The sequence below is a fragment of the Pan paniscus genome, chromosome 20 (assembly GCF_029289425.2).
Source record: "Pan paniscus chromosome 20, NHGRI_mPanPan1-v2.0_pri, whole genome shotgun sequence".
Taxonomy (NCBI): Eukaryota; Metazoa; Chordata; class Mammalia; order Primates; family Hominidae; genus Pan; species Pan paniscus.
The window spans coordinates 59388927-59411724 of NC_073269.2; the positions used below are offsets into that span (position 1 = coordinate 59388927).

General features: G+C 43.1%; 2 protein-coding genes across 2 annotated transcripts in view; both read left to right on the forward strand.

Annotated features, from left to right (window-relative positions):
* Positions 1-22660, forward strand: part of LOC100973790 (zinc finger protein 525) — a 28261-nt gene extending 5601 nt beyond the window's left edge. Inside the window, 3 exon segments of the mRNA XM_063600596.1 lie at positions 556-637; positions 4108-4234; positions 9052-22660. Coding sequence (XP_063456666.1) covers positions 623-637; positions 4108-4234; positions 9052-11363 — 2454 coding nt within the window. The 5' untranslated portion in view covers positions 556-622 and the 3' untranslated portion in view covers positions 11364-22660.
* Positions 11742-22660, forward strand: LOC117976915 (putative zinc finger protein 137). Its single transcript, XM_034944567.3, has 2 exons — positions 11742-11822; positions 11923-22660. The coding sequence occupies exons 1-2, from the start codon at positions 11742-11744 to the stop codon at positions 12526-12528; spliced, it is 687 nt and encodes a 228-aa protein (XP_034800458.3). The 3' UTR covers positions 12529-22660.
* Positions 22661-22798: the final 138 nt, after the last annotated feature.

The window sequence follows — 22798 nt, forward strand, 5'->3', positions numbered from 1 at the left end:
GCCACTGTGACTGGCTCAATTTTTGTATTTTTAGTAAAGGCAGGGTTTCACTATGTTGGCCAGGCTGGTCTCGAACTCCTGAGCTCAAGCGATTCTCCCACCTCAACCTCCTAAGTAGCTGCGAGCACAGACACACAGACATGCACCACTATGCCTGGCTAAGTTTTTGTATTTTTGGTAGAGATGGGGTTTCACCATGTTGCCTAGGCTGGTCTCAAACTCCTGAGCTCAAGCGATCTACCCCTCTCAGCCTCCCACAGTGCTGGGATGACAGCTGTGAGCCACCGCACCCAGCCTCTGTATGAAGTTTGGTCAGGTCTGGGTCGGTGCTCTGAAGAGCTCATTCCAGCCCAGCTCCTCACTGCTGCAGCGTGCGTGTAGGCTTCCCCAGGCGGGGAGTGGGAGTTTTCCTGTAGGAGTTTATGGTACCTGGTGTGGAGGGCAGTAGAGGGGACTGTATTTCATCAGGGTGAGGTCTCCTTTGTATGTGTCATTGTGTTACAGGGAGGGTGTGTGTTGATTCTGAGCAATAAACAACATATTTTTATCACTCAGGATTGACATCTAAAGACTCTTCGTACGTGAGGAAGAAACCCAGAAAAGGAAAGCAAAGGAGTCAGGGATGGCTCTTCCTCAGGTGAGACGATATTCTCAGTGGATTGTTCTGTCTCCTTCCTTTCAGAAATGCTGACCTTGGAGTTGGGAATCTTCTGAGTCTGAAGCATCCTGCCTGACAGGTTTGCTCACCCTCACCCATGCCTTCCCTCAGTCCCTCTCATCTCACTTAGATTTTATCTCTTGTGACCGAGTGACATGAACTTGGGAAGAGGCTGCACTGGGCATGGGCCTGGGAAGGGCTCACACCCAGACATGGATGGAGATGGGGTGAGGGTCCCGTGGTGTCAGTGCTGTTGGGCAGCAGGGATTGTTCAGGGGCCACATCTGGATGCACTGTCAGCTCTCTGTGGACCAGGATTAGAACAGCTGCCACTGGAAGTCATGCATTAATGTGCACAGAGTACGTGGTAAATTCCGGAAAAGGAGACCAATATTGGGAAATGCTTTCTGCCTGATTTTATACTACATTTTTAGGTAATTGAATGAGTTGCTGTGTTTCTGACTCCAAAAATCTTACTAATTAGAATGGAAAGTTCATACACAGACGTGAATGATACAAGATGTTTGATTCCGTCATTATTTTAAGAATATGAAATCAACCTAAATAATAACAGGAGATTCATTAATTCATTTACAGCATATTAAGCTCATGGAGACTGTGGTGTTACTGTGGAGAGGCTTGTGAAACAGGTGTTTTCAGCAAAAATGTTTATAACTTTTCTCACATATGAGAGCAGTACTTCTTTTTTATCCTAGAGGATGGAGCCATATTCTCATTCCACCTGTTACAATTATTATTATTATGATATTCTGATAATATTATTATATTTTAAATATAAGAAGTCTTTCTCTGTCACCCAGGCTGAAGTGCAGTGGCATGATCTTGGCTCATGGCAACCTGCACCTCCCAGGTTCAAGCGATTCTCCTGCTTCAGCCTCCCCAGTAGCTGAGATTATAGGCACGCACCACCATGCCAAGCTAATTTTGTTGTATTTTTATTAGTGACAAGTATCACCATGTTGGCCAGGCTGGTCTCAAACTCTTAACCTCAGGTGATCTGCCTGCCTCAGCCTCCAGGAGTGCTGAGATTACAGGCATGAGCCACCATGCCCAGCCCCATCAATTATTATTAAATATATATTTTTATATTTAAACATCACATGATGAATATATTTGTTTTGTGGTAAAACTCCAAGCAAAGCTGCAGCTTATACCCTTTGCCATAAAGCATCTTCTTTTCTCTGTCATGTCCTCCACCCTCCTTCCAGCCTCAGTGGGGAGCCGCTACTGTCAGTTCTGTGTCAGGTGTCAGGTGTGGTACTCATGTATTTCTGTATCGTTATGAGACTTCGGAAAAATTCTGCAGTAAATTACAAAATTTTTTTTTTTACAAAAATTAACCAGGCATGGTGGCGCATGCCTGTAATCCCAGCTACTCAAGAGGCTGAGGCAAGAGAATCACTTGAACCTGGTAGGCAGAGGTTGCAGTGAGATGAGATTGTGCCACTGCACTCCAGCCTGGGCACAGAGCAAGACTTCGTCTCAAAAAAAAAAATAGTTTTTATATTTATGTTTTTACTTTAGGTTTGGGGCTGCATGTGCAGGTTTGTTACACAGGTAAACTAGGGTCATCAGGGTTTGTTGTACAAATTATTTCATCACTCTGGTATTAAGCCCAACTGCAACCTCTGTATCCTGAGCTCAAGCGATTCTCCTGCCTCAGCCTCCTGGGTAGCTGAAATTACTGGGGCCTGCTACCACACCTGGCTAATTTTTGTATTTTTAGTAGAGATAGGGTTTCACCATGTTAGCCAGGCTGATCTTGAACTTCTGACCTAAGATGATCCACACACCTCGGCCTCCCAAACAGCTGGGATTACAGGTGTGAGCCTCCTTGCCCAGCCCCCAATAGTTATTTTTTCTGCTCCTCTCCTTCCTCCCACCCTCCACTCTCAAGCAGACCTCAGTGTGTTTTGTTTTCTTCTTTGTGTTCCAGGAAATATTTTACCTTGATATTTCATCCTGCTAGTTGTGAATTTACATGTTGTCATGTTAGTGAACATGGCTAGCTTGCTCTTTGACATCTGCATTGGAAATTAGCTGAATGACAACATGTGGGTCCTTTGTGATTTTTCCCTGTATAAAGAGTGCCATAGTGGCTGCCTCTGCACATGCCTGCATTACTACAGATATCTGAAATTTCCTCCAGGTCAGGCAGTTGAAAGGGTGATTGCTTCTTCTAGGATGGGGCATTTCCTGTTTTCTTAGATCTGACAAGATTCCTCCCTGCCCCCAACCGCCAAAGTGTCCTTTTCCAGCAAGATGAGATTCCTCTTCAGTTATACAAAACTTGCTATTTTATATTTTTACAACCTGTATTTATATATACATACACACACACATATACATATACATACATATAGACACACACAAATGTATATATTTTGAACAACTTTTACATTTTGAAAATCTGGGGAAAATGACAACCCTTTGTATTAACATCTAGTTTTTTGTGAGTCTGTGTAGGTCTCATTATTTTGTTGACAAATATATCTATATAATGGATTTTCATACTTTGAGTAATCTAGTTTTCATGTATTTTCTTTTATTTTGAGACTGGGTCTCACTGTGTTGCCCAGGCTGGAGCACAGTGGTGTGATCTTAGCTCACTGTAACCTCCACCCTCAGGCTCAAGCCATCCTCCTACGTCAGGCTCCCAAGTAGCTGGAACCACAGGTGCCTGCCACCATGCCCAGCTAATTTTTTTTTTTTTGAGGTGGAGTCTCTGTTGCCCTGGCTGGATTGGTGCAATTTTGGATCATTGCAACTTCTGCCTACTGGGATCAAGCAGTTCTGCATCACCCTCCTGGGTAGCTGGGATAACAGGCATGTGCCACCGTGCCTGGCTGGATTTTAGTTTCTGATCTTTCATTGTGGACGTTGTAATCTCTGAAGACATCACTCATACTCTGTCTCATCTAGATACTGAATGTCACTTAGTGTGTCAACAAAAGTTTCTGCGCCAGGCAGGGCCCAGAATTGGGCCTGCAATTCCAGCACTTTGAGAGACTGTATCAGGCAGATCATGAGGTCAGGAGTCTGAGACAAACCTGGCCAGTATGGTGAAACTCCGTTTCTACTAAAAATACAAAAATTAAATTGGTGTGGTGGCATGCGCCTGTAATTTTAACTACTCAGGAGGCTAAGGCAGGAGAATTGCTTGATCCTGGGAGGTGGAGGTTGCAGTGAGCGGAGACTATGCCATTGCACTCCAGCCTGAGTGACAGAGTGAGACTCTGTCTCAAAAAAAATAAAAGTATAACAAAACACAACTGGGAAGACAAAATGCAGTGAAAAACCCCTTACTTGGATTTTTCAGAACATTCACTGCAATTAAATCCATGCTTTCCCCTCTCTCCTCTTCTCATTTTCTGTAAAGATAAGAACTCCTCCCATAACCATTTGGTTAAAATGTGTTTTCATTTCAGGGTCTATTGACATTCAGGGATGTGGCCATAGAATTCTCTCAGGAGGAGTGGAAATGCCTGGACCCTGCTCAGAGGACTCTATACAGGGACGTGATGCTGGAGAATTATAGGAACCTGGTCTCCCTGGGTGAGGATAACTTCCCTCCAGAAGTGGGGATGTGTCCTTTCGTATCTTTGTATTTTCTCTTTTTTTAGATAGAGTGTCTGTCTCTCTGTCCCCAAGGGTGGAGTGCAATGGTGTGATCATGGCTCACTGCAATCTTGAATTCCTGGGCTCAAGTGATTGTCCCACCTCAGCCTCCCCTCGTAGTGGTACAGGTGCATGCCACCATGCCAGGATACTTTTTTAGTTTCTTTTTTTAGAGACAGGTTCTTGCTGTGCGGTTGAAGTTGGTCTTGATCTCCTGGGCTCAAGACATCCTCCTCGGCCTCCCAAGAAGCTGGGATTACAGGCGCCAACCCCCGTACCTAACTATTGGCTTTTGTTTTTAAACTTTTTGCATATGTGTGTCCTTAGGGCTAATATGAGTCTTCTGTGGACAACAAGTAGTTGGTTCCTGTTGATTGAGCCAGTCTTTGCCTTCTGAGTGCAGAGTTAAATATTTGCATTTGAAATATTACTGATGCAGAAGACCTTACCATTGCCTTTTTGTTACATATTATCTGTATTTCTTGATATTTTTTTTTTTGTTATTTTGTTCTTGTTTTTTCAGGTTTGTTTTTTGTTCTTCATTCTCCATTTCCTGCTTATTGTGTTTAATTGCTTTTTTGTGTAGACACGCTTTGACTCCTTTCTTCTTTACTTTTGTTTGTTTGTTTGTTTATGATGGAGTCTCCCTCTGTGGTCAAGGCTGCAGCGCAGTGGGGCGATCTCGGCTCACCGCAGCCGGCTCCACATCTCGGGCTCAAACAGTTCTTGTGCCCCAGTGGCTCATGCCTGTAATCCCAGCACTTTGGAAGGCCGGGGGTGGGCAAATCACCTGAGGTCAGGAGTTCAAAACCAGCCTGTCTAACGTGGTGAAACTCCGTCTCTACTAAACATACAAAAATTAGCCAGACACGGTCGTGGGTGCCTGTAATCCCTGCTACTCAAGAGGCTAATGCAGGAGAGTCACTTGAACCCTGGAGGTGGAGGTTGTGGTGACCTGAGATTGTGCCATGCACTCCAGCCTGGGCAACACAGTGAGACTCTGTCTCAAAGAAAAAAAGATTCCACAACCTGCAAAAGCTTCTCTTTCTCCACCAGAACTTTATTTATGTCGGAATTATTTCTGTGTATGCTGCATTTTCATTAACATATATGTACAGTGTTTTTTCATGCTTTTTTCTTCTAAATAATAGGAAAAAAAGTTGAATTATGAAGGGACACATATACCAGTTTCTGTATCTGTCCTTTTATTTGCCTATTTATTTATTTATTAATGAGACGAAGTTTTGTTCTTGTCACCCATGCTAGAGTGCAATGGCACAATCTCGGGTCACTGCAACCTCCAACTCCTGGGTTCAAGCGATTCTCCTGCCTCAGTTTCCCGAGTAGCTGGGATTATAGGCATATGCCACCATGCCTGGCTAATTTTGTATTTTAATAGACACAGGATTTCTCCTTTTTGGTCAGGCTTTTCTTGAACTCCCGCCCTCAGGTGATCTGCCAACCTCGGCCTCCTAATCTGCTGGAATTACAGGTTTGAACCACTGTGCCTGGCCTATCTGTCTTTTTATTTACCTTTACTGGAGAATTTTATATATATTTGTGGGTTGGAGTTACTCTTATGCTTCTTTCATTTCTTTTTTTTTTTTTTTTTGAGATGGAGTCTCGGTCTGTCACTCAGGCTGGAGTGCAGTGGCACAATCTTGGCTAACTGCAACCTCTGCCTCCCAGGTTCAAGCGATTCTCCTGCCTCAGTTTCCCAAGTAGCTGGGACTACAGGCATGTGCCATCACACCAGGCTAATTTTTTGTATTTTTGTTTTTTGTAGAGACGGGGTTTCACTGTGTTAGCAAGAATGGTCTCGATCTCCTGACCTCATGATCCTCCTCCCTCAGCCTCCCAAAGTGCTTGGATTACAGGTGTGAACCACCTCACTCAGCTGGCCTCAAAGTTTTTAAAACATGTTATTGCTATTAGATGGCTTCAAGTATTGCAAGATTTATAGTACAGGCCCTAAACTTCCTTTGTTTAATTAGATTTGTCAGCCTTCAGTGATGTGGATCATGAGATGCTCCTTTTCCTGTCTCAGTCATTTCACTGTCCTGTCAGAAATAGCTTAGACTGGCCAGCTGAGGTGGGTCATGCCTTAATCCCAGCAGTTTGGGATGCTGAGGTGGGCAGATCACTTGAAGTCAGGAGTTTGAGACCAGTCTGGCCAACATGGTGAAACCTCGAATCTACTAAATACAAGAAATTGGCCAGGTGTAGTGGCTCAAGCCTGTAATCCCAGCACTTTGGGAGGCGGAGAGGGGCGGATCACCTGAGTTCAGGAATTTGAGACCAGCTGACCAACATGGTGAAACCCTGTCTCTACTAAAAATAGAAGAATTAGCTGGGCGTGGTGGCACATGGCTGTTATCCCAAATACTCGAGAGGCTGAGGAAGGAGAATCACTTGAACCCGGGAGGTGGAGGTTGTAGTGAGCCAAGGTTGCACCACTGCACTCCAGTCTGGGCACCAAAGTGAGACTCCAGGCTGAGGCGGGAGAATCTCTTGAGGCAGGAGAATCATGCCACTACACTCCAGCCTGGGTGATAGAGCGTGACTCGGTCTCAAAAACAAACAAAAAAAGAAATAGCTTAAACTGGGAGGCTTAAGACACAGAAATTTATTTCTCATGAGTTTGGAAAGTGGGAAATCCAAGAGCAAGGTGCCAGCCAAATTGGTTCCTGGTGAGAGCCTTCCTCATGGTTTAGCCCAGCCATCTTCCTGCCGTGTCCTGACATGGGGGAAAGAGGAACAGGAAACGAGCTCTTTAATATCTCTTTTTATGAAAGCACAAGCCCTATTCACGAGTAGTCAACACCCGTGACCAAATTCTCTCAAAGGCCCCATCTGCAGAACATCCTATTGGAGAATAAGAACTCTGAACATGGCTTTTGGCCAATAAGAACATTCAGACCAGGGAGCCTGCATCATATTGTTTATGTTTTTATTGTTTAATTTGTTTTATACAATGTTTTCTCTGATCTCAGTTTATAAATTTCCCCAGTACACATTCTATGTTTTATATTTTATGCATAGTGAACTAGATACATAGGGCAATGTATATATATATATAGAATTGCTGTATTGCCTGGCTGTTTCATAAATGTAGTTGTGACATCGTAATTGCACCCTCCGGCACTATTACTCAATTCTTTTTTTTTTTCTTAGAGACGAAGTCTCAGCCTGTCACTCAGGCTGGAGTGCAGTGGTGGGACCTTGGCTCACCACAACCTCTACCTCCTGGGTTCAAACGATTCTCTTGCCTCAGCCTTCTGAGTAGCTGAGATTACAGGCACCCGCCACCACACCCAGCTAATTTTTTTGTATTTTTAGTAGAGTTATGGTTTCACCATGTTGGCCAGGCTATTCTTGAACTCCTGACCTCATGGTCTTCCCACCTCGGCCTCCCAAAGTGCTGGAAGTACAGGCATGAGCCACTGCACCCAGCTGTTAGTGAATTCTTATTCATTATAATGCTGCATATTTTTTTGACCTCATACATCAGAAGGTAGTGATCTTAACATGTATTTCAGTTCTTATATTGTGTGCTGGTGGTAAGTAGAAGTTGTGCTTTTTTCTTAACAGGGAATTGTTTAGAATTCTGCAGTTTGTATAAATGTACTTATGATTTGCTTGCTGGTTTTATGGGTTACAGTATTTTACCAATTCATTTTTATGATTTTACATAAAGCTTTTTGGTATGTGGTATGCAATATAACTGACACAGTTTACTAGTTAATGTCACAAAGTGCCACCGGGTGCTGTGGCTCACGCCTGCAATCCCAGGACTTTGGGAGGCTGAGGTGGGTGGATCACTTGAGGTCAAAAGTTCAAGGCCAGCCTGGCCAATATGATGAAACCCTATCTCTACTAAAAATACAAAAATTAGCCAAGCATGCTGGCATGTGCCTGTAATCCCATGTACTCAGGAGGCTGAGGCAGGAGAATGGCTTGAACCCAAAAGGTGGAGGTTGCAGTGAGCCGAAATCAGGCCATTGCCCTCCAGCCTGTTGTGACACAGTGAAACATTGTCTCAAAAATAAAAAAAAATTTTTTAGATGTTACAATATGCCTTTTCTGCATGGATATAGGTAATTTTATGACAGTTATTCAGAAAAATATATATATATTTTTTTGAGATGGAGTCTCACTTTGTCATCCAGGCTGAAGTACAGTGGTGCGATCTCAGCTCACTGCAACCTCTGCCTCTTGGGTTCAAGCAATTCTTGTGCCTCACCCTTGCAAGTAGCTGGGAGTACAGACGTGCACCACCATGCCTTGCTAAATTTTGTAATCTTTTCTTATCTTCTCAGTGCTATGATTATTTAACAATACAGAATTTCCATTGATTTTGGTTATCCTTACATGAGCTTGCTGTGGATTATTTACCAGTATAGTATATTGTGTGGTCCTTTAGTACTATTTGTATACAGTAAATATGCTGTAAATATGAAGAATATATACTTTTCATTGATGTGACAGTGATATGTCTTTTGCAAACTGTTAGACACTTTAGGGTCACAGTGGAAAAATACTTCTTACTTTAGGCTTACACATGTTTGTGCCCTTCAGTGTTTTGTCATGATATTGGAAATAAGCTTCCGTAATAATAATTTGAAGCACATGTAATCGCCCTTTATTTATTAAAGAATCTTACGATTTTGTGTTCCTAAACTTTGAAGATCATGTTTGGGAAGTTTAAAATCAGTATTGTCTTTTGTGTACCTATTAGTGTTTATATTTTGTAGGTATCTCTTCCAAATGCACAATGAAGGAGTTCTCATCGACAGCACAAGGCAATACAGAAGTGATCCACACAGGGACATTGCAAAGACATGAAAGTCATCACATTGGAGATTTTTCCTTCCAGGAAATTGAGAAAGATATTCATAACTTTGAGTTTCAGTGGCAAGAAGATGAAAGAAATGGCCATGAAGCACCCATGACAAAAATAAAAAAATTGATGGGTAGTACAGAGCAATATGATCAAAGGCATGCTGGAAACAATCCTATTAAAGATCAGCTTGGATCAAGCTTTCATTCACATCTGTCTGAACTCCACATATTTCAGCTCAAAGGGAAAATTAATAATCAAGTTGTGAAGTCTATCAACGATGCTTCCTCGGTTTCAACAGGCCAAAGAATTTCTTGTAGGCCCAAAACCCATATATCTAATAACTATGGGAATAATTTTCTGAATTATTCATTACTCACACAAAGACAGGAAGTATGCATGAGAGAAAAATCTTTCCAATGTATTGAGAGTGGCAACGCCTTTAATTATAGCTCACTCTTAAGCAAACATCAGATTATTCATCTAGGAGAGAAACGATATAAATGTGATGTATGTGACAAGGTCTTTATTCGGAAGCGATACCTTGCACGCCATCGTAGATGTCACACTGGTGAGAAACCTTACAAGTGTAATGAGTGTGGCAAGACCTTCAGTCAGATGTCATCCCTTACATATCATCATCGACTTCATACTGGAGAGAAACCTTACAAATGTGAAGAATGTGACAAAGCTTTCAGACACAATTCAGCCCTTCAAAGACATAGGAGAATTCATACTGGAGAGAAACCACACAAGTGTAATGAGTGTGGCAAGACCTTTAGTCAGAAGTCATACCTCGCATGCCATCGTAGCATTCATACTGGAAAGAAACCTTACGAATGTGAAGAATGTGACAAAGCTTTCAGTTTCAAATCAAACCTTGAAAGTCATAGGATAACTCATACTGGAGAGAAACCATACAAGTGTAATGATTGTGGCAAGACCTTCAGTCATATGTCAACCCTTACATGCCATCGTAGACTTCATACTGGAGAGAAACCCTACAAGTGTGAAGAATGTGATGAAGCTTTCCGTTTCAAATCAAGTCTTGAAAGACATAGGAGAATTCATAATGGAGAGAAACTGTACAAATGTAATGAGTGTGGCAAGACCTCCAGTCAGGAGTTATCCCTTACATGCCATCATAGACTTCATACTGAAGAGAAACCTTACAAATGTAACGATTGTGGCAAGACCTTCAATCAGGAGTTAACCCTTACATGCCATTGTAGACTTCATAGTGGAGAGAAATCTTGCAAGTGTGAAGAATGTGACAAGGCTTGCAGTTTCAAATAAAATCTTGAAATATGTCAGAAAATTCATACTGGAGAGAAATGTTACAAGTGTAATGATTGTGGCAAGATCTTCAGTCATACGTCATCCATTGTATACCATCATAAATTTCATAGTGGAGAGAAACCTTACAAATGTGAAGAATGTGAAGAAGCTTTCAGTTTCAAATCAAACCTTCAAAGACATAGGAGAATTCACACTGGTGAGAAACCTTACAGGTGTAATAGGTGTGGCAAGACCTTCAGCCAGACCTCATCCCTTACATGCCATCGTAGACTTCATACTGGAGAGAAACCTTACAAATGTGAAGAATGTGATGAAACTTTCAGATACAAATCAAACCTTGAAAGACATAGGAGAATTCATAATGGAGAGAAACCATACAAGTGTAATGAGTGTGGCAAGACCTTCAGTCAGAAGTCATGCCTTACACGCCATCATAGACTTCATACTGGAAATAAATCTTAGAAGCGTAATGAGTGTGGCAAGACCTTCAGTAAGGAGTTAACACATGCCATCATAGACGTCATACTGGAGAGAAACCTTAGAAGTGCAATGAGTGTGGCAAAACCTTTCATAGGCAGTCAGCGCTTATTTACCATCAAGCAATCCATGGCAGAGGGAAACTTTACAAATGTAATGATTGTCACCACGTCTTCAGTAATACTACAACTATTGCAAATCATTGGAGAATCCATAATAAAGAGAGATCTTACAAGTGTGATAAATGTGGCAAATTTTTCAGACATCGTTCATACCTTGCAGTTCATGGGCGAACTCATGCTGGAGAGAAACCTTACAAATGTGAAGAATGTGATAAAGCTTTCAGATTCAAATCAAACCTTGAAAGTCATAGGAGAATTCATACTAGAGAGAAACCTTACAAGTGTAATGAGTGTGGCAGGATGTTCAGTCAAAATTCGGCCCTTGTAATTCATAAGGCAATTCATACTGGAGAGAAACCTTACAAGTGTAATGAATGTGGCAAGGTTTTTAATCGCAAAGCAAAGCTTGCACGTCATCATAGACTTCATACTGGAGAGAACGCTTGCAAGTGTAATAAATGTGGCAAGGTTTTTAATCAACAAGCACACCTTGCACATCATCATAGAACTCATACTGGAGAGAAACATTACAAGTGTAATGAGTGTGGCAAGACCTACTCTCACAATTCAGTCCTTATAATTCATAAGACAATTCATACTGGAGAGAAACCTTACTAGTGTAATGAGTGTGGCAAAACCTTCTGTCACAATTCAGTCCTTATAATTCATAAGACAATTCATACTGGAGAGAAACCTTACCAGTGTAATGAATGTGGTGAGGTTTTCAATCAACAAGCACACCTTGCACGTCATCATAGAATTCATACTGGAGAGAAACCTTAGAAATGTGAAGAATGTGACAAAGTTTACAGTCGCAAATCAAGCCTTGAAAGACAGGAGAATTCATACTGGAGAGAAACCATAAAAATGTAAGAGTTTTTGACAAGGCTTTCGGACGTGATTCACACCTGGCACAACATCCTAGAGTTCACACTGGAGAGAAACCTTACAAGTGTAATGAGTGTGTCAAAGCCTTTAGTGGGCAGTCAACACTTATTCACCATCAGGCAATCCATAGTGTAGGGAAACTTGACCAATGTAATGATTCTCACAGCGTCTTCAGTAATGCTACAACCATTGTAAATCACTGGAGAAGCCATAATGAAGAGAGATCTTACAAATGTAATAATTGTGGCAAATTTTTCAGACATCGTTCATACATTGCAGTTCATTGGCGAACTCATGCTGGAGAGAAACCTTACAAATGTCATGATTGTGGCAAGGTCTTCAGTCAAGCTTCATCCTTTGCAAAACATAGGAGAATTCATACAGGAGAGAAACCTCACAAGTGTGATGATCGTGGCAAAGCCTTTACTTCACATTCTCACCTCATTAGACATCAGAGAATCCATACTGGACAGAAATCTTACAAATGTCATCAGTGTGGCAAGGTCTTCAGTCCGACTTCACTCCTTGCAGAATATCAGAAAATTCATTTTTCAGGTAATTGTTCCCAATGCAATGAATATAGCAAACCATCAAGCATTGATTGACATTAGAGTCAGTTCAGCATTGACTTGAGTTTGAGTTGACTTAACATTGAGTTCAAGCCTTAATTGACATTAAAGTGTTTATGTTAAGAGGACTGGGCTGTGTGGCATGGCTCACACCTGTAATCCCAGTGCTTTGGGAGGCCAAGGCAGGTAAATCACTTGAGGTCAGGAGTTTGAGATCAGCCTGGACAACAGACCTGAGCCACTTTTCCCAGCCTGTTTCTTGTTTCTTTAACAAAAACTGACAGGGATTTTTATGAGTATCGTATTGAATCTAAATTACATTGGGTTATATAATCATTTAACATATTAATTTTTCCAAACCATCAATATGGGTTGTGTCTCTATATATGTTTTTAATCATTTTGATCAATTTTTGTTGATTTCAAGGTACAAACTTCTCACCTTTTTACGTTTATTCCTAAGTATTTCTTACTTTAAGTTCTCCAGCAAATGGAAGTGTGTTAAAATTTTCTTTTAAAATTTTTTATTATTAAAGTATGGAAATTCAACTAATTTTTGGTGCTGATACTGTATTGTGCAAATCCACTGAATATGTTTGTTAGTTCCAGTACTATTTTGGTTGAGTCTGTGATTTTCTACACAGAAGATCATGTCGTCTACAAACAAATATAATTTTACTTCTTTCTGATTTGGATGAGTTTGATTTCTTTTGCTATTTAATTGCTCTGGCCAGGACAGCCAGTATTGATTGAATAGAAGGGGTGAGCACATTCTTGCATCATGTGAGATCGTACAGGAAAGCATTCCATTTTCCCTCCTTGGTTATTTACTCATTTGTCCTTTCATGGATGTTCTTTCTATTGTTGAGGTAAATTTCCTTTTCTATTTTGTTTAGGATTTCTATGATGACTGGATTTTGAATTTTGTGGAATGCTTTTTCTCCGTCTACTAAGGTGATATGGTTTTAATCTTTCATTCTGTTCTAGTGGTATATAACATTGATTTGCTTGAATATGTTGAACCATCCTTGCATCCCAGAAATAACTGGCACTTGAATATCTACATTTTTTAAATATCCTCTTGAATACAGTTTTCTAGGACAAGGGATCTTCAAGAAGTTCTGGAAAAATACATATTATGAGAAAATTGTGCATGAATTTCACAATTTTTGCACCAAAATAAACCAGTGCAAGTCTGTTATGACATGTCTGAACAGGCTCTAGTTTGATGCCCTCAAAAGGATAAGACATGAGTATGAAAAGAGACTCTATCAAAGCAATATAAATTCTGATGAAATTGAAACAAGAAGAAACATTAAATTTATGATGAGACCAGATGCAGTGGCTCAGGCCTGTAATCCCAGCATTTTCAGAGGCTGAGACAGGTGGGCCACATGAGCCCAGGTATTCAAGACCAGCCTGGGAAACATGGGGAAATCCCCTTTTCTACAAAAAATACAAAAATTAGCTGGGCATGGTGGCACATGCCTGCCGTCTCAGTTATTGTGGAGTCTGTGGAGGGAGGATGGCATGAACCTGGGAGGTCAAGATTGCAGTGAGCTATGATCATGCCACTGCACTCCAGCATGGGTGATGGAGAGAGATACTGTCTCAAAAAAAGAATACTTGTGGTAACGTTTGGGTAGAGGAATAATGAAATCATTGATGCTTTATAAAAAGGTTATGGGGACAATGCCCAAAAGAAATAAAGAGTTTGTAAACGGATAACTTATTTTGAGTTAGGGCAAGACAATGTTGACAGTGATGCATGAAGCAGCAGGCAGACCTTCCACATCATTTTTACAGAAAAAAAATTAATCTTGTTTGTGCTGCAATGAAGAGGACTGACAGCAAACAGCAGAAACATAGGCAGAATTTAGAGAACAGCCTGGTTAACATGGTGAAACACCATCTCTAGTAAAAATACAAAAATTAGCTCAGCATGGTGGCATGCGCCTGTAATCCCAGCTACTCAGGAGGCTGAGGCAGGGGAATCTCTTGAACCCAGGAGGTGGAGGATGCAGTGAACTGAGATGGCAACATTACACTCTAGCCTGAGCAACAAGAGCAAAACTCGATCTCAAAAAAAAAAAAAAAAATGGTCAAGTTCCTTCTCTTCCATTCTTTGCCATCATGGTGTGTGCTTGACTCTGCTTCTTGCCACATCTTCTCAGAAGACTTTCAGGATTAAGTGATTCCTGGCCAAGAAACAAAAGCAAAACCATCCCACTCCCCTGTGGATTCAGATCAAAACCAGTAATAAAATCAGGTACGACTCCAAAAGGAGACATTGGACAAGAACCAAGCTGGGTCTATAAGGAATTGCACGTGAGATGGCACACATATTTATGCTGTGTGAGCATCACAGTCACGTTACCATATCAAGCTGAAAATGTCACCACTATCTGGACAGTTGGACATGTTTTATTGGGAATATGTTTTTTCTCTGTAAATTTGTTATAAACGCATTGGTTGGCTGTGTTCAGTAATAAATGTGAGACTTTTCATTTCAAAACAAAAGTCAAATGATGTAATTCCATAGAATACCTTAATTTCTGTTTTTTGTTTTGTTTTTTTTTTTTTTTTGAGATCGAGACTCCACTGGATTCAGTGGATCACACCTGTGGTCCTGCCACTTTGGGAGGCTGAGGTGGGAGGATTGGTTGAGACCAGGAGTCTCCTGGGAATCTTCTCGTCTCCCCTAACCCAGTTAATGACAGACCTTTGTCCTTTCTGTTATGGAAAAGTCTATAGAAAACAATATCAGTGTGTCAAAGCATTATGTCTGTCACAAGCTCATGAAAGGAAAATAAAAATGACTAAGCCAGAGAGAAAAGTCAAGCTGGGAACTGTATCAGATAAACCTACCTCCCATTTTGTTTCTAAACGAGATAGCTACAAAGACTAAAAGAAAGCTACATACAGACTGGGCGCAGTGGCTCATGCCTCTAATCCTAGCACTTTGGGAGGCCGAGGCGGGCAAACCACAGTACGTCAGGAGTTCCAGACCAGCCTGACTAATATGGAGAAACCCCGTCTCTACTAAAACTACAAAATTAGCCGGGCATGGTGGCGCATGCCTGTAATCCCAGCTACTCAGGAGGCTGAGGCAGGAGAATCGCTTGAACCCAAGAGGCAGAGGTTGTGGTGAGCCGAGATTGCGCTATTGCACTCCAGCCTGGGCAACAAGAGTGAAATTCCATCTCAAAACAAAACAAAGCTATAGACTCCCCTCACAAACTGGGGACCTCAAGATCTCCACCCTAAAATAGTTCTTTTGAATTTCCCACTGCCAATGTAAACTAATAGCTTATCTTCACAGGTGTGGGACAGAACCCATCCCTCTGCACACCTGAGACAAATGCCTATCTGATTGCTTCCCCTGTCCTATTTATGTAAAAATGTAGAGTCACTGAGGCAGTCTAAGGCATAAGTGACTATTCCTCCACCCCCTCTCACATGTAAATTGTGTATTCAGGGCCAGGCATGGTGGTGGCTCACGCCTGTAATCCCAGCACTTTGGGAGGCCGAGGTGGGTGGATCCTGAGGTCAGGAGATCGAGACCATCCTGGCAAACATGAACACAGTAAAACCCTGTCTCTACTGAAAATACAAAAAATTAGCCAGGCGTGGTGGTGGAAGCCTGTAGTCCAGCTACTCGGGAGGCTGAGGCAGGAGAATGGCGTGAACCCAGGAGGCGGAGCTTGCAGTGAGTGGAGATCGGGCCACTGCACTCCAGCCTGGGTGACAGAGCGAGACTCTGTCACAGAAAAAAAAAAAAAAATTGTGTATTCAGTGAAAGGCTGATGAAAGACTCAATGTGATCATTTGTTATCTACGTGTGACCCAGAAGCCCCCCAATTCCAGTTATTCCACCTTTCCAGACCAAACCAATGTATAACTTACATGTTTTGATTGATGTATTATGTCTCCCTAAAATGTGTAAAACCAAACTGCAGCCTGAACACCTTGGGCACACGTTGTCAGGACCTCCTGAGGCTGTGTCACGGGGGCATTTTTAACCTTGGCAAAATAGATTTCTAAATTGATTGAGACCTAGTAGATACTTTTGGTTCACAAGCTCATGAACACAGAAGAAATCAAGATAGAATAAGAAAAAAATGAGGTGTAGTGGAAAGCACAATATCAGTTCCAAAATCTGAACTCCTTCATATTTATTCAACATAGGGAAATGCTCTTCAACTTTGTGTGGTTAGATTCCATTTGTGAAAGATACATATTTCTAATGTAGCAGGATGAGTCACAGACAAAACTCCTCAGACACCAGATTAAAGAAGGAAGAGGTTTTTTATTCAACTGGGAGTGTCAGCAGACTCGCGTCTTAAGAGCCAAGCTCCCCCAAAAAGAAATTCCTAGCCCTTTTAAGGGCTTACAGCTCTAAGGGGTCCACGTGAAAAGGTCATAATCAAGTAAGTGTGAGGAATGTGACTGGAGGCTACATACATCAGCTAACAGAACAAAAAGTTTTACAGTACTTTCTCATACAATGTCTGAAATTTACAGATAACACCAGTAGTTTTGGTCAGGGGTTAATATTATTATTATTATTTTCACCACCAGGGTCAGGTGGTGGCGCTAAGGTCGTCTAGCTATTTATCTTAGTTCTGTCTCTTTCCAACTTTTTGCTTTCTCCCTTTTCTCCTGTCTTATAAACTAGGGAAAAGGGGAGGTTGGAGAGAAGCTGGGAAGGACAACAGGAGAAGTGGTGGCCTCATTCCATACTAATATTTGATTAAAATAACCAATTCTATGTAATTTTAGCCAATTTAAATGGCAAATAATAAATGATCAATTATATACATACATAAAACTTCCTAATATTTCACTTAGTATTGCTATTACTATGTTCTTGGGACAGAAGCTCAGCCTGTCAGATACAAGAGAGTGGTGTCTCCATAATTGTGCTTAGAACTCCGTGCTGCATGAATGGATAAACTGTTAAGCAGGAACCTAGGAGAGCTAGGGTGACAAAGTTCAAGTTTATTAAAACTAGCAAAACATATTCCTTACTGCTCATGCATGAGTCACGGTCATAAGATGTTTACAGTTAAGGAAAGCAGCTTCATGATACCTGCAAAGACGAACTCCTACAGAAACACAATGTCCAAGATAACCTAATATCCGATGACAATGTATGCTTTTAAGAAGCAGGCTGGTCTCAAACTCCTGACCTCAGGTGATCCTCCCACCTCAGCCTTCCAAAGTTCTGTCATTACAGGCTTGGGCCACTGTGCCCGGCCAAAGATAGCTTTAAATCAACAAAGTAATAAGTTTTGTCACACTGTCAGCTCACCGGCAGGTAGACATAACTTAGCTTTTACTTAGGCCCCTATGTAAGAAAAACTTCATGAGGAGGCACTCCCCCAGCCTTCTGAGGACACCCTACTGTGTAACTGGTAGCTTTCAATAAACTCTCCTCACTGCATTCGGACACTCGCCTTGAATTCTTTACTGCGCAAGATCCAAGAATGTTAACATGGGGTGTAGACTGTGACCTCGTTTTAGGCAACAAAATGACTGAACGTTATACAAAAACAACAATTGATCCAATTCTCATAAAAGTAGGAATTTTGTAGTCCTCATCCACCACGCCAAGCAAAGATCGACACTGTGGAGTCACCGCTCATGAGAACAAAGGGGCTGACAGCTGGGAAACATGGGTAGATGAGGGTGAGGCGCTCAGCAGCTGCCAACTGGGATTATTGAAAAGGGCAATAGGATCTTGGAAGGGGGAGAACACAGTATAAAGCGACACAAACGCTGCAGAGGCACTGGGCCTGCAAGCTTCGCATGGGGGAGCTGGAAATCCCTGACAACTACACAATCTTGCGTGTGGATTTCAACATCCCGAAGCAACCAGATTCCTGCAGTGGCTAGACTCGGGGATAAGGTGCTGCGAAAGACAGGTTTGAAGCAGAAAGACCAAGAAAACACTCATCTGAGCCAGCCCCGGGCGCTGCATAACAACCGTGGGCAGGCCCTCCACCCTGTCTGGGCGGATTCTGGACAGTCGGCAGTGACCCGGAGGAAGAAGGGAAAGGTCGTCGAGGGGGCGGAGCCTGAACCGGTGCTTGGGCGGGGCCAGAAGGTGGAGGCCGCTTTGGAAGCCGGGCCAGGTTAGAGGGTGGGGGTGGGACCTGGAACGGGACTGGGGCGGGGCAAGAGGGAGGAGGCTGCCTTGGTGCCGCCCAGGACAGCGAGAAGGGCTGGGGCCAGAGGGTTATCATTTTTGGGGCGGGGTCTGAAAGGGGTTTTGTTCTGAAGGGCGGGGCCTGAAGGGGGGCGGATCCGGGTTCTTTCCTCAGCTGGGCCATGGCTGTCGCCTGCTGTCATACTCTTGCCCTCCAGGACTGGGTCCTCTGGGTTCTGATTGGTGGATTGTTTCTGATGTGCCGTGATATTACCCCTAATATTACATGTAGTGAGCCACCTGTACCGAACGCTTAATCGTTTTTCCTCTTAAGTTGAAAATAGTTTTAATGCAAAGAGCCTTTTTGGAGCAGGTAGAGTCATGCGTCCTGCAGGCGGGGCACGCTCCCCTCAGTCTGAAGCAGGGCGGGGTAGAGGGGCAGGGACCTCGGTAAAGGACTGGAGTAGGGCGCTGGTTGCAGCTGGGACTGACAACGAGAAGGCTTATTAAACTAAGCAGGATCCGGGGTTGAGTGGATAATGGGAACTGAAAGGTGACATGCAAAACTGCCTATTACACACAGGAGGTGAAGGACAATTCGTATTTCATGGAAATAAAGTCAGGGCCCAGAGTAGTGGCTCACATCTGTAATCCCAGTGTGTCTGGAATTGGTTCCCTCTGGTGGGTTCTTGGTCTCGCTGACTTTAAGAGTAAAGCCACAGAGCCTCGCGGTGAGTGTTACAGTTCTTAAAGATGGCATGTCCAGAGTTTGTTCCTTCAGATGTTCAGATGTGTCCGGGGTTTTTTCCTTCTGGTGGGTTGTGGTCTCGCTTGACTTCAGGATTGAAGCGGCAGACCTTTGCAGTGAGTGTTACAGCTCTTGAAACTGTCGCGTCTGGGGTTGTTTTTTCCTCCTGGTGTGTTCGTGGTCTCGCTGACTTCAGGAGTGAAGCTGCAGACCTTCGCAGTAAGTGTTACAGCTCTTAAAGGTGGCACGTCTGAAGTTGTTTGTTTCTCCCAGTGGGTTCGTGGTCTCGCTGACTTCAGGAGTGAAGCCGCAGATCTTCGCAGTGAGTGTTACAGCTCATAGAGGTTGTGCGGGCCCAAAGAGGGAGCAGCAGCAAGACTCATTGTGAAAAGCGAAAGAACAAAGCTTCCACAGCGTGGAAGGAGACCTGAGCAGGTTGCCGCTGCTGGCTCCGGTGGCCAGCTTTTATTCCCTTATTTGGCCCTGCCCATGTCCTGCTAATGGGTCCATTTTACAGAGTGCTGATTGGTCCATTTTTACAGAGTGCTGATTGGTGAATTTCAAACCTTTAGCTAGACACAGAGCACTGATTGGTGCATTTTTACAGAGTGCTGATTGGTGCGTTTACAAACTTTTAGCTAGACACAGAGGCCTGATTGGTGTGTTTACAATCCTTTAGCTAGTCAGAGAAGTTCTCCAAGTCCCCACCCGACCCAGAAGCCCAGCCAGCTTAACCTCTCACCAGCACTTTGAGAGGCAGAGGTGGGAGGATTTCTTGAGCCAAGGAGTTCAAGATCAGCCTGGGCAACATGATGAGACCTCGTCTCTACTAAAAAAAAACAAGACAGCTTGGTGTGGTGGTGCACGCCTGTGGCCCCAGCTGCTCGGGGCACTTAGGTGGGAGGATCACTTGAGCCAGGGAGTTGGAGGCTGCAGTGCCCTGATCTCGCCACCACACTCTAGCTTCAGTGACAGAGCTAGACCCTGTCTCAAACAAACACGTAAATAAATGAGAGGTGTAATTCCTCCCTTGAAAATAAAGGAAGAGATTTTCTTTCCTTTCATCTCTTTTCTTAGGACACTGATTTAGAAAATTTGCAAATGGATTTTCTCTGTCTTCTGAGGTTTTTTTTTTTTTTTTTTTTTTTTTCAGATGGAGTTTTGCTCTAGTTGTTTAGGATGGAGTGCAATTGCATGATCTTGGCTCACCGCAACCTCCGACTCCCGGATACAAGCCTGGTTTTGAACTCCTGACCTCAAGTGATTTGCCCGCCTTGGCCTCTCAATGTGCTGGGATTACAGGCATGAGCCATCACGCCTGGTCTGAAGTGGTATTTTTTAGAAACTAACTAAACCTTTTTTTCAGCGTAATGACCCAGGAATGTATTTCTGAAGGACTTGGGAGCTCTCTTTGAAAGGCAAAATACAAGGGAGACAGTACCTGTATCTCAGTAGGAAATTAAATAATTCAAACATCAAATAATTCCAATTTAAAGCTATGGCCTTCAAATAATTCTGAGCCTTTGAGGAGAGAGGCCATTTCTCTTACTGTCTCCTGTCTCTGAAGAGAAGGAGGAAGTAAAAGCTGAAAAACAACAGGAATGAATTCAGTGACAAGACCAGCCAGCGCCACTGATGACCAGGCCTGAGGTTAAAAGATTAACTGCCCCCCAACTCTAACCACATGTGCTCTTAATCTGTCATGACCTTTTCCCGTGGAACCCCTTAGAGTTGTAAAGCCTTAAAAGGGCCAGGAACTCTTTCTTTGGGGAGTTCAATTCTTGAGAGGCGGGTCTGCCGACACTCCCGGCCAAATAAAGTCTTCAAAGAGCTCGGTTCTTGAGACGTGAGTTGGCCGATGCTCCCGGCTGAATAAAGCCACTTCTTTCTTTAACCGGGTGTCTGAGGGCTTTTATCCGCGGCTGGTCCCGCTACACCTTGAGAGGAATGTGCTCATGCAACCTGAGTCCCGCGGAACGCAGGCGTAACTTCTACGAATTTTCCTGGCTGGCTGCGGTGGCTTATGCCTGTAATCCCAGCACATTGGGAGGTCAAGGCGGGCAGATCACTTGAGGTCAGAAGTTCGAAACCAGCCTGGCCAACATGGTAAAACCCACTCTCTACTAAAAATGCAAAACAAAAGGCGAGGCGCGGTGGCTCACACCTGTAATCCCAGCATTTTGGAAGGCTGAGGCGGGCGGATCACAAGGTCAGGAGTTTGAGACCAGCCTGCCCAACATGGTGAAACCCTGTCACTACTAAAAATACAAAATTTAGTGGCTGGGCCAGGAGAATCGCTTGAACCCGGGAGGTGGAGGTTGCAGTGAGCAGGTGAGATCATGTCACTGCACTCCAGCCTAGGCAACAGAGCGAGACTCTGTCTCAAACAAACAAACAAACAAAAAATTAGGCATGGTGGCGTGTGCCTGTAATCCCAGTTACTTGGGAGGCTGAGGCAGGAGAACTGCTTGAATCCAAGAGGTGGAGGTTGCAGTGAGCCGAGATCGCCCCACTGCACTCCAGCCTGGGCGAGTCTTGCCCTTATTTACGGGAAAAGAGTTCTCCTGTAAATAACTAGGAAGACTAAGCAGCCCCAGAGATAAGGCCTCCTGGGATCATTGTCCCTATTTATGGAGTGATAACATAACCTTCCTTGAAGTGTATGACTCCATCACCAATCAACTTGCTGCAGCCTATGCACTGGTCTTGAATGGAAAACGTGGTGATTCTGCTAAAGCTTCTCTGTCTTTCCCTGTGTGTGAAACCTTAACGTCTCTACTTGGGAACGTTGATCCCATTCATTTGGAGTTGATGTTTCCAGGTGTCTATCCTCATGCTTTGTGTTCAGATAAACTCTATACTTAATCATAAATTCTAAATGTTATTATTTACTGCTGACATCAGTTTCTGTCACATTGTAGGAGCCTCACCAGAGAGGGCACCTGTAGCCATGTTGTAAAACTCACACTTGTCAAAAAGACATGGGTTAGTGTTTCTCCCCCTCCCTCTGCATGAAGCTAATTAGCTGACACAGATGGTCACCTCCATTACCAACTAGAGCCAGGATGAACTATGTGTGACCAAGGGTGTTGTCAAGTCCGCTTCCCTGAGGACTGATTAGTGTTTATCTTGAAAACATGTACTTAATGGGTTGTATAGAACTGTGAAGTGTTTCTCTTTTTTCAACCTCTTAGCTGTTTGCCTCTATTTCCCATCACATTCTGGTCTAAGGCTTACTTATTAATAAAATGGTTTTTATTTCTTTCTCTATTATCGTCATGGAGATGTTTTGTCATTTGGGGGAAGATTTTTTTGTTTTGTTTTCAATTGTATTTTCTCAACAATTAGAAAGTGAAGTAAAAAGTATTTGGCCAGGCGCGGTGGCTCCCACCTGTGATCCCAGCACTT

Coding starts and splice junctions, on each gene's coding strand:
- LOC117976915 (XM_034944567.3), top strand. CDS start 11,742: ATGAATGTGGTGAGGTTTTCAATCAACAAGCACACCTTGCACGTCATC. Junction 11,823..11,922: donor TGGAGAGAAACCTTAGAAAT/GTGAAGAATGTG, acceptor GTTTTTGACAAG/GCTTTCGGACGTGATTCACA.